The sequence below is a fragment of the Scomber scombrus genome, chromosome 18 (genome assembly GCF_963691925.1).
Source record: "Scomber scombrus chromosome 18, fScoSco1.1, whole genome shotgun sequence".
Taxonomy (NCBI): Eukaryota; Metazoa; Chordata; class Actinopteri; order Scombriformes; family Scombridae; genus Scomber; species Scomber scombrus.
The window spans coordinates 21,288,277-21,300,799 of NC_084987.1; the positions used below are offsets into that span (position 1 = coordinate 21,288,277).

Sequence of the window (12,523 nt, forward strand, 5' to 3'; positions counted from 1 at the left end):
GAGTAACATAATGGTGGAGCTGCAGCAGGGTTGCAACTTCATCTCTTTCTCTCTCCTGAGCAAAACGATGGCTCAAGACAAACAGATTCTGCTGCCGATCATGTGTAGAAGGCTCCATACATGACCCAGTCCAGTGTTTAAAGACCCCCATCAGTACACTGTCACCAAGCCAGTCGTTCATGCACACTCACACACACATACATACACCTTTTTTGTCATTTATTTATTCATCTATATGGTGTGCACAGTTTTGAAGCAGAACGTTTCCATGGAAACAGTCACAGAAGGAGAGAGAGAGAGAGAGAGAGAGAGAGAGAGAGAGAGAGAGAGAGAGAGAATGAGAGAGAGAGAGAGAGAGAGAGAGAGAGAGAGAGAGAGAGAGAGAGAGAGAGAGAATGCGTGTGAAAATTAAGAGATGCTGTTATTTTGTGTGTGTGTGTGTGTGTGTGTGTGTGTGTGTGTGTGTGTGTGTGTGTGTGTGTGTGTGTGTGTGTGTGTGTGTGTGTGTGTGTGTGTGTGTGTGTGTGTGTGTGTGTGCACGGGTCCGTGTGTGTATGCGGGAGGTGACAGTGAAGTGATCTGAGTTCACCTGACATCAACATTCCTGCTCCCATATACACACACTTACACTTTCCCACGCACAGTCACCATAATTACTGCTAGAAAAAACAGTGTTGAGTGTGTGTGTGTGTGTGTGTGTGTGCGCGAGCGTGTGTGTGTGTGTCTATGTGTGTGTTGTGTTTAGTTGAAGAGAGGTGAAATTATTTCACCTGACAGCAACAATGCTGCTTTCTCTGGGTTTCTCTTTCCCTGCCACACACACGATACACACACGATACACACACACACACACACACACTCACACACACACACACACACACACACACACACACACAAAAGCTGCTATTGGTGAATTAAACTGTTACCAACATTGACTTCATTGCTAGTTTCTGTTGCTCTTTTTTTCTCCGCTTAGTGTAACAATTGTTCAATTTATCTTTTAGGTGATGTAATCATATTTTCACCAATTACAGCTTTTTTTGTTTGTTTGTTTTCTGCTGCAACAAATGATTATTTTCACGATCAATTAATCCATAGATTATTTTCTCAATTAATCAATTAGTCATTTGGTTTTTAAAATGTCAGAAAATGTTGAAAAATGTTAATTACCGTTTCACAAAGCCAAAGACGCAACCAAAAATGTGTCCTTTTGTCCCATCCAACAGTCCACAACACAAAGATATGCAGCTAAACATCATAGAAGACTAAAAAACTAAGAAAACTGGAACTAAAATGATTAAAAATGATGTTATCCAGTGTAAGAGCTGTACTACTAAATAATTAAAAATATATATGCACGCAACTAAAAGCCTTTATTTATTTGCTTATTTGAAAAATTCAGTTTCAGTTCTAATAAAAACTCTAATACTGTACAAGTTATGATTTAAATGAGTTCAAAATGTAGGTGACATTTGAACTCTTGATGACGAGTTTAGTGTTCATAACATTTTTTATGACTTTCTTGAAAAGTTGGTGGTCAATCATGCAGAAATCTCCATCTAGCCATGAAATAAGGAGGCCAGTGATTATTTCCTCTCCTGTTTTCCACTTTAAGAACAAACGATCAAGGGTCTGGCATGTGCAAAATACTCGACTGCAGTTTTTAAAAAGTGTGCATGCATGAACAGGTGTCTCATCTAAGGTCACATCAGTAACTGTGAACACTTTAGCTGCTGCAGGGATCAAACCCATTGGATGATGATTGGAGAGATGATTTGCTGGAAGTCGTTTTACTCCGTCTGCCTTAAAATCATCACCTGCTGTTTTGCTCAAATGTCTGTCTGCAACTGATGACTAATGTGTATTAATCTATTCACGGAAAAGCTGGTTTGACATTAGCCTGATAGCTATTTCTCCGACTGATGATGAATTTGCGTAATGTCAGCGGGTTTGTCTTTGAAAGATAAACGCTAAAAAAAAAAAAAACAACACACAATGAATGTAAAATGTTTACACTGTTTACCGCTGAGCAAGAATGGATTTAGATATATAGAGCTGCCACTGACACAGATATTTTTCAGTAAGTGATATATGCCTCAACGTCTCTTTCTGTGTCTATCTCCCCAATGTTCCCCTCTACAGGTACCTGATGAATGTGACGTTCGAGGGGCGTAATCTGTCGTTCAGCGAGGACGGATACCAGATGCACCCCAAGCTGGTCATCATTCTGCTCAACAAGGACAGACAGTGGGACAGGGTGAGAGAGAGAGAGTGAGAGATGGAGAGTGTGTTTCTTTTTTGTTTGTTTTTTGAGGGAATAAAAAAGGAAAACAGACTTCAAATTCGTTTACTTCAGGTGTCAACGGTAAAATAACATGTAAAATGTCAAATAATGAATGACAGCGTGGCAGCAATGTCAGCGAGTTAGTCCTTTTATTGCAATCGCTGATTGGTCCAGGAATATCTCTCTGTGTCTTCTTTATCTTCCTCCCTTATCATCTGATTTTCACTTTTTAAGCATTTTAAGCCTTAAGCTTTAGAGGCGCTACTCTGATTAGATATTATCAACTTGGCAAAGGTGCCTTTGAGCAGTTCGCTGCAGCAGAGGCTCCGGAGCGGCGATGTAAAAATGCTTGCTACAGCGGTTCATTTTAAAAGTTTGGTAGTGTAAGTGTTACATACAAACCTATCATTTATGTAATATTTTGCACATCTTTCCTCACTTAGGCTGTGTGACTCTAAAAAAGATTTATTTTCTCATTATTTTCAATGGAAAAGTTCCACTAACAAATCTGTGAGAACTAACATGGAGCAAGTAATTAAATTATAAAAATATCACCTGTCTATGTAATGCTATCTATATATAGATGTTCAGCACTGAGAATCTAATATTATAAAAAAAAAAACAGCTTTATAACTAGGAAGAATAAAAAATGAATGTTATGATGCCTGCTGCGTGTTTAGTACTGGATATTACCTTGGTTGCACAACAGGCTTTCACTGAAAATGCTCTCAGCCACTCAGACAATGTGTGTAAGACACACTTTGGGGTTGGAATTGCCACAATGCGACTTTTAGAAAATGGCATCATTGTGTTGAGAAGGATGATGCAGTTATTAGAGAATATTTGGTCCAGTAAGACTGTGACAAGTTATTGTAGCAAGGCCCAACAGATCTGGATTAAAGCATAATATACACTAAGCTATTACCTGTACATTATTGTGAAACTGCTCTTTTAACGCTCGTACAGTTGCTAAGAAACTGTCGGTCACCAAGTTATGAGAGGAAATTCTGCTTAACTTATCTTATTCAACACTTCCACAAGTAGCTTGACCAAAAATAACTAAATTAATAAATATAGACAGAGCATGGGGAGAGATTTAAAAAATAAGTACACTTTACATAACGTCAAATAAAGAGTTAATTTTAGTTCGCTTTTTTATACTTGCCTGTTTTCACAGTTAAAGCATAACAGGAAATAGCTACTTTGAATCAAATAGAGCTGACGGTACTAGAAGGTAACAGTTCATAATTAACACTGATTACAATCAAATGTCACCTCAGGCTCTCATACATGGAGCCACAGGTGCTCAGTAGTGCAAGATTAGAGAAAGAAGATGAAATAGAAACATTAACGGCATAAATTCGCTCTGAGAGAGATTATTATCTTGCTTTTCAAATAGAAATGGAAACGCACATGCTCACGAACAATAGCTTAGAATCTATCAGTTATGCTTACACGGTCGACAGTAAAGCTGGGTTGTGTATTTGTAATTCAGGAGTCAGGAGTGGTTGAAATGTACCAGTGTTCTCAAGCACAAGAAGAAATTGATAAACTTGTGAAAATCCAAAGTATAAAAGTATAAAATCAGTATAAAGCTGTAGCCCAGCCCTTTAAACTGGGGAGGGTGACAGTTCAGAGGTAGATGTTCAACTTCTATATGTGAATTTGTGTAACTCCATGAATAAAAACCAAACTTGAGTGAAACTTTATGTGTGCTCAGTCAGCTCAAGTAAATAAAGGTAAAAAAACAACAACTATTGTATAGACGGACAAATTCTCAGAGACAACGACATCATCTTTAATGACGCTGATGTACACAGCCACCTGCAAAGTCACCAGCGTGCATCTGTGTTTCCTGACACCCGCCCTCCATTGTATCTTTGTCCTGCAGTCTGACTTCTTTGACTCTCCCTGTTCTTTATTCTTAGTATTTCTCTCTTTCTTCTGCCTCTCTAATCTATATTCTGTCCTCTGATCAGAGAACAAGGTGAATCGCTCCCCTCCTGTCTCCTCTCTCTCTCTCTCTCTCTCTCTCTCTCTCTCTCTCTCTCTCTCTCTCTCTCTCTCTCTCCTCTCTCTCTCTCTCTCTCTCTCTCTCTCTCCCTCTCTCCCTCTCTCTCTCTCTCCCTCTCTCTCTCTCTCCCTCTCTCCCTCTCTCACTTTCTTTCCTCTCTCTCTTCCTCCCCTTGCAGCCTGCACCACCCCTTCTCTTTCCTCCCCCTCCTGCTCCCGCTCGCTTGCTCGCTCACTCATGTTTAATTCTTAGCCTGACTTCCAGCTGAACCACTTTCCTTGGATCCTAATGAGTTCCAGCTCCTACAACTATCCTTCCTTGCACCTTTGAAGTAGTGTGAAGACTCTGTAGTGTCCAGTCCCGTTTACTCCCCTCTGGGCTGATTTGAACCCCATTTCTCTCTCTCTCTCTCTCTCTCTCTCTCTCTCTCTCTCTCTCTCTCTCTACTCTCTCTCTCTCTCTCTCTCTCTCTCACTCTCTCTCTCTCTCTCTCTCTCTCTCTCTCTCTCTCTCTCTCTCTCTCTCTCTCTCTCTCCTCTCTCTCTCTCTCTCTCTCTCTCTCTCTGTCTCTCCCTTCTTGTCTATCTCTAGCACTGACTGCCTCTCACTCTTTCTGTCCGGATGGAAGAAGGCTACATTGTGCCCCAGGGGTACACAGCCTTAGCTTGTCCACTCCAGGCAACCCTGCCAAATTTGTGTTCCCTGGAGTGAAGTGTGTGTGTGTGTGTGTGTGTGTGTGTGTGTGTGTGTGTGTGTGTGTGTGTGTGTGTGTGTGTGTGTGTGTGTGTGTGTGTGTGTGTGTGTACATTTACATATTTAACGAGTGTGCATACTTGGCTTTACACACTCCCTGCCCCGCCCTGTCTCCCATTATAGTGTGTCCAATTAGCTGATGATCCACATCCATTTCCGCCCATATCTGTCCCTGGATAAAAGTGGCCTACCAGGCACTTCTCAAAGAGAGGGCATATGCAAAATCTCCAGGTATGGTTTCATGTGGCCGGCGTCTGGGGAAATTGACTAATTGATGATGCTCATTCAGTGGAGTAGAGCCACAAGGGCTGGAGGGCCCTCCAGACGTGCAGCTGGACTCCCCTCCACAGAAGAACCAGCATTTTGCATGTGAATGAGCTCTATCTGCGGCTTTCTTTCCCTATCACGCAGACACTCACCCGACTCTTATGCTCCATCTATAGTTGAGTCTCTCCCATCCCTCCCTGCAAATGTATTCGTCTCTCCTTACTCCATCTTTCTTTTTCTGTCTCACTTCATGTCAATTCATCTGTAAGTCCATGTCCCAATGCCCCCCCTCGCCCCCCCATCATCTCTCTCCATCCTCTTCCTCTGTCTCACTGCTTCTCTCCTGAGTCTCTCCTCTTGATCTGAATTCTGCTCTTTCCTCCGTTTAAGTCTCGTCCTTCAGGTTAACCTTGCTCTCATTCTTAGCTTTGGGTCCCAGTCCTCTCCTGTCCTCTCCTCTCCTCTCCTTTTGTTTTTGCCACATCTCCTCTCTCTTATATTTTATTATCAGTCATAATGTACTCCTGTTTGTTTGTTACCTTATTGTCATTTTATTGACAGATGAGCTATACACAATTAAAGTCAGGTAAAAGACAATGTGGCAATAAAACCCTAGTCAGAAGATGTTTCTTGCATAACAAGCAAACAAAATGTGCATTTTTTTGTGGTGTTGTACTTCAACTGTTTGCAAGAGCAGAGCTGCCGTTATGAGCAGCAGGAATTTATATCTAAATTCATTTTGCAAATTCGATTCCTGCCCAGTAATTTAATCTTAACACTGTGCATCTTAATGATTGAAATAAACTGAGTGTCTGGTAAAGAAATACATTCAACTGTGTATACATTTTTAATCCGAGTGCCTTTTGTTTGCCATGTGTCTCTGCAGGTGGGTAAATGGGAGAACGGTTCCCTATCCATGAAGTACCATGTGTGGCCTCGCTTTGAACTGTATGGGGGGGCAGCAAACAGGGAGGATGACCACCTGTCCATTGTGACATTGGAGGAGGCTCCATTCGTCATTGTGGAAGACGTGGATCCGCTTAGTGGGACCTGTATGAGGAACACTGTGCCCTGCCGGAAACAGATCAAAACACTGTGAGACTCAATGCTCATAAACCAAATCAGCGTCAGAATATTTGAGGATAATCGAGAATATGAATGTGTGACGAGGCAAAAAAACAACAACACAATGACAAAATAGTGTAAATTCAACTCAGCACACATTGATAGACTGTTTTTATTATATCCATATCTATCTATAGCTCACAGATTTAGCACTTCAGAAGTGACTAAAGTAGAAAAGAAAAAAAAAGAAACCTGGCAAATGCCTTAATTCTGCTTTTGAATGATGTAAATGTCCCACGGCAGCTTTACACAGCCCGAGGTAGAATCAGTTCACACTTCCTGGGTGTGAGACACTGCCAGACACACTAAATCACGATTACAATTAACAATTCAGATAGAAGCACGTATCTAATTAAAAATCTCTCTATCTATCTATCTATCTATCTATCTATCTATCTATCTATCTATCTATCTATCTATCTATCTATCTATCTATCTATCTATCTGTCTGTCTGTCTGTCTGTCTATCTGTCTATCTATCTATCTATCTATCTATCTATCTATCTATCTATCTATCTATCTATCTATCTATCTATCTATCTATCTATCTATCTATCTATCTATCTGTCTGTCTATCTGTCTATCTGTCTATCTATCTATCTATCTATCTGTCTATCTTTCTATCTGTCTATCTATCTATCTGTCTATCTGCGCAGTAATCAAACAAAGGATTCAGGGATCTACATCAAGCGTTGCTGTAAGGGTTTCTGTATCGACATCCTGAAGAAGATTGCCAAGACGGTCAAGTTCACGTACGACCTATACCTGGTTACTAACGGCAAACACGGCAAGAAGATCAATGGAACATGGAATGGCATGGTGGGAGAGGTGAGGACATAACGTGTGGGTGTGTCTGTCTCATCCTTTTATTTTGGCATCCCACTCAGTCAGTAAATGTTTGCTTGTTTGTAAGGAAGAGGGAAGTGGCTATAGGTGCGGATTCTTGGCAATAGTCTGTTTATTGTTGGTATGGAATTGTTACGCATTCGTGTTGTTATTGATTGCGCAAGGTAATATGATAAGAAAACATTCTAGCTTGCAGGTGAAGATCATGGTTTTAAACAGTACAAAGTGGTAAAAATGTTCTGTTTAATGGCATAAACATGATAGTAAAAAAAATGCCCAGTGAGTGGTCAACAAGAGGTCTGGCAATAAATCCCAGGAACCTGTTCCGCACCAACACAACAAACTACTATTGGCACGGAAAACAAGCCTGATCCAACAGCCTGTCGGCTACTGGCACAGAATCCTGTTCCATGTCAATAGTCGGTAAATTATTGCACCGGTTCTGTTGCCCGTGCCAAGAAACACTACTCAGATTCACTTACAGTTTGCACAGAATAAGATGTCATCAAAATGAGCAAATCTGAAAGCTTTGCCTCTAACAATGTTCAGCTGGTGGAAAGCTGCCAGATTTCGCAGGTCAACAAGTAAAGCCTCTTCGAGCTTGTCACGGTCATGCGTGTGTAAATTATAAGACAATCTCATCAATTTGCCCATATTGTATTAATTTTGTTGGCAAAGCTTGCAAATGAAGATTGTGCCCGATTCACACCTCGCAACGCCATCTTAATCATTATTGCTGTTGAGTGGCGGTGCATATTGCATAAAGACAGCGGCACATTTGGCAACATGCCAGGCAAGGAAAGGAGAATGACATCATTCGTCCTGTTTGAGACAGAAAATGCTCAGATTACAAATCAGGCTTCAGTGCACAGAGTTGTTGGGCCAGGTGCAGTTTGCAGTTGAAGTGCACATTTGAGTTTACAATTAGATACCCAGATCATATGTGCTTTGATTAAAGCTGCTGACAGAGACTTGGAATTACAGCCAAGGTGTAGGTGAAGGTGAAGAAGAGATCAAAGGGGAGACACAGTAACAGTCTGCGTTCTCCCCTTTGGTCCTAATGAACAAATGCTATATTTAGCTTCGATAGGAGCTGCCTGAAGGGTTAATTTCCTCTCTGAAGTGTATTTCCATACCTTGAATTATGAGCTTTGCTTTCTGGATCAACTCTCTGCCCAGCAGGCCTAACACTTGTGTCAGATGGGCTAAGCACCTCACTCAAAGGTGCGTACAGTTCAGTCAACTGCAACAATTCACTGTGGGCTCTAAACATTCCCTAATCGACATTGGTCCCAAGGTGAGGTCGTTGTCAGTTCTCATACTTCAACTTGTGAGAGCAAGCTGCGCTCCTGCTGCCTGACTTTGGCAATTTTTAATGAAGGAAAAGCAATAGATAAATAGAACCCAAAAGGTCACAAGTTGAAGACACATGCTCTGTCCCTCCTTGAGTGGACGGTGAAGTTTGAATAACCTTCACAAGTCAAAGACAGATGTCCATTTTCTCCTGCAGTGCAACTTTTGCTTTTCAATTTACATCAAACTGACCCATTTAATCGATTATATAAAGCCATTTAAGTCATCCTGCCAGGCAGCCTTTGTTTTTAGTGGGCACAGAGCTGTAAGTCTGGTCACCTGTAATAAACTCCATCAGCCTGACTAAAATCGCTGTAATGTGCCGTCTCCTTCTCACCTCCACACAGATAAATGGTCATTAGGAGGGGGGGAGGGGATTCATCTACCTCTCTCTGTCTCGCTCTCACACAAACGTTTGTATAGCTATCTTAGCGAGGACATTCTTGGACATAATGCATTCTGCAGCTCCTAACCCTAACCATCACAACTAAATGCCTAACCCTAAACTGAACCTAAACCCAAGTCTAACATTCACCCTAAAACCAAGTCTGACGCCTCAAATAGTCCTTTGAAGGTGTGTCACAAAGTGAGAACTGGCTAAAATGTCCTCACTTTCCAGGTATAAAACTCAAATCGGTACACACACACACACACACACACACACACACACACACACACACACACACACACACACACACACATACACATGCAGACACACACTGGATACATATGCATGACTGATCACAGAATTAAGAGAATACATGCATGAATGCGGACACATGGACACAGACAGACATACACATCCAGACAGCCGCACAGAGAGGACAATTTATCTCCTTCTCTCTTTCTCTATCTCTCTCTCTCTCTCTCTTTCTCTCTCACTTTCTGTCCCACCCCACCCCCTCTATGGCTCTCTCTCCCACACATACACACACACACACACACACACACACAAACACTTGAACATAGTTCTGCTGTATCTGCTGTATCCAACCCGTGCCCTTCTCCAGTTGGAATGCAGCCAAAACTACAGTATATCTCACGCTCTTAATGGACCGAGATCTGGACTGATGCTGACACACACACACACTCACACACACACACACACACACACACATACACACACCAGAACGTGTCTCAGCACACTCTTCAACACTCACCGAGATCACTGAGGGCCTTTACACAATTTGCCACAGCTCGGAGAGACAAAAGATCAAAAACGAAAAAAAAAATTAAAAAAATCAATGAACGTTTCAAGAAGACGGCCCACATTTTGTCCTAACTCAATTCTGACAGTCAGTGTCAGATTTCATGGGCCACATTGAATACTCCTAATCTGCAATATTAGAGGCAATACACTTGATTACATGAGTTTGGCCTCGCTAGCAGAGTCACATAAAGACAGTAGCACACAGACACACCAGCTGAGACAAACACACACACGAACGCAGATCCTCGCTCACTCATTCTCAATAACACCCACATGGGTCACTTTCATAACACGGAGAGAACAAGTCGTAGGAGGGAGATGGAGAGAACCAATGGAAAAAGAGAGCGAGCGAGGAAGCGAGTACACTGCTGGATGGACTCGTTCTCTCCCCCGGGGAGACGTTCGCACATTCGAGCACTAACACACACATGCACATCCGCACTTACACGTTGACAGAACAAACAAGATTGAAAAGTTACAAATGCAAACACAAACGCAGAAATTACATAGGCATACATGAGCAGAAGGACACTCAGCAGCAGGCATTAAACACTAAACTGAGGATGATGTGCGGTGTAGATGTGTAATATTCTTGCTGCCTATAAAGGTCCACTTCACAGGTAGGGAACAAAGGTTTGCTCCCTTCTCTTTCTGTCTTTTTCCCTTTATGACTCATTCATAAGCACAGACACACACACACACTCTAATGCTGAAGCACATACTGGAGCTTTGACTCACAGTCACACGCGCCTTATTAACTCAGCGAGACAGTCTCGTCCTACTTTACCCCTGCGCTGTAGGGCTCCAAAATTTGGGGCTAAATATACTACCTGTGCAGTGGTACTGAAGGGAGGGAGGCAGGTAGAGGAAGGAGAGGCATTGGGGTGGCTATTTCAAGCAGCTGTGACCCACTGTGGTAACCCACTTTCTTCCTCCCTCTTTCTGTCTTTCTCCCTCTTTTCCCCTCCCCGGGCGAGAATCACGAGTGTCCAGTCTGAGCACTGCATGTGTGTGTGTGTGTGTGTGTGTGTGTGTGTGGTGTGTGTGTGTGTGTGTGTGTGTGTGTGTGTGTGTGTGTGTGTGTGTGTGTGTGTGTGTGTGTGTGTGTGTGTGTGTGTGTGTGTGAGAGAGTGAGGAAAGTGTGCTGGCCTCCTCTCTCCAACCTGATGCGCTCCATCTTAATGTCTCGGACTCCTTTCTCATGTGTTTTTCTGTGCCTCACTTTGCTCATTGCAATGTTTTCACCCCTTGTGTGATGTGTCCACTTTTATCCAGTCTGCTCATATGTCACATTTGATTTCCCATGCTAGTGTAGAACAGGGTTAGAGCAAGAGCAACTAAAGTATTTCCCCTTTACCCCACACAGACTTGTTACTAAATCACATAGCAGTCAATTGAAACATTAGTATTTTGACCTCTTCTACAGTGGAATCTCTTTGTGTGATGAGATGCTGAACATCAGTGTAAAGCGATGCGTCTAGACAGACCATATTGCTCATGGATTATAAGGACTGGCTCTAAAACCTAATATTTACTCTTAATATATTACATGCTTGAAAATATTGCTGCTGAGAGGCTCAGTTATGTTTGTCGCTCATCTAGAGGAGTAGTAACAGAACCATCAACAAAATGGACACAGAAATTGAAGGGATGCTGTAAAAAAACAAACATGTTTCAGTAGTGTTAAACTGTCTGCACTCTGCCCTTTAAAACAAAGAGACTCAGGGTGTCTATCTTTGCTCCTAGGTACATCTGTCAAACATCTAAACAAGAATCATCCATGTTTGTTAAGACGCCCTGCTCAATCACATTCGAAAGATCTAATGATGTGCTGTGATATGCTATTTTTATGCTTGTTTTTTCATCTATTTTATGTTTTTATGTTGTTTTTATGGCCACAAACTTCTTCTTTAATTTTTTTTAGATGTCTTTTGTTGCCACAGCACACATGACATTCCCCCCCTCAGGGAAAAGTTTAAGTTTAGGGTTTTAAGGACAGATTTATTTATTTATTTTCTTTTTAAAGTGTGCTCCATTTATTACTTTGGAATGCTTCAGTAGTTATGCAGTGGTTCGAATGATGGATGGATGAGGGATGCTGAGTTAATGGATGTTCTTTCTCTCTCTCTGTCTCTCTTGCCCAGGTGGTGTTGAAAAACGCCCACATGGCCGTTGGCTCCTTGACCATCAATGAGGAGAGGTCAGAGGTCATCGACTTTTCTGTCCCCTTCATCGAGACGGGCATCAGTGTCATGGTCTCCCGTAGCAACGGCACTGTTTCGCCCTCGGCCTTCTTAGGTGAGGAGCGCAGCCAGCTGTCAAATGTTCAGGAAGGCAGGCAGAGATGGGTTGAAGTAAGAGCCTGAATGTGAATGAGGCTGTTATAAAACAGGAAAAACAATGCCAAAGCTCAGTCTTGTAGCATCTTCAGTACATGTTAGTGGTAAAAAATGACAACATCAGTTTGGAGTTGGGTGTACTGTAGCTGTCATTTCACTTGTGATTCTGACAGACTGACAGAGGCAGATGGATCTTTGCCAGGCAACATTAGGTTGACGTCCACTTTTTTCACTTTTGGAAGTTGAAAGTGATTTAGTAGGCATATCAACTGATTATAGGCAAGTTTTTAATCCATTTCTGCCACAAGGATGTACAATGTGCATAATAATGT

At 42.0% G+C, this 12,523-nt stretch overlaps 1 protein-coding gene across 1 annotated transcript in view; it reads left to right on the plus strand.

Annotated features, from left to right (window-relative positions):
• grin2ba (glutamate receptor, ionotropic, N-methyl D-aspartate 2B, genome duplicate a) overlaps nucleotides 1–12,523 on the plus strand; it is an 87,389-nt gene that overhangs the window by 58,243 nt on the left and 16,623 nt on the right. The window contains exons 6-9 of the mRNA XM_062438496.1: nucleotides 2,143–2,257; nucleotides 6,205–6,413; nucleotides 7,100–7,271; nucleotides 11,997–12,150. Of these exons, the coding sequence (XP_062294480.1) occupies nucleotides 2,143–2,257; nucleotides 6,205–6,413; nucleotides 7,100–7,271; nucleotides 11,997–12,150 (650 nt within the window). The remainder of the gene's footprint in view (nucleotides 1–2,142; nucleotides 2,258–6,204; nucleotides 6,414–7,099; nucleotides 7,272–11,996; nucleotides 12,151–12,523) is intronic.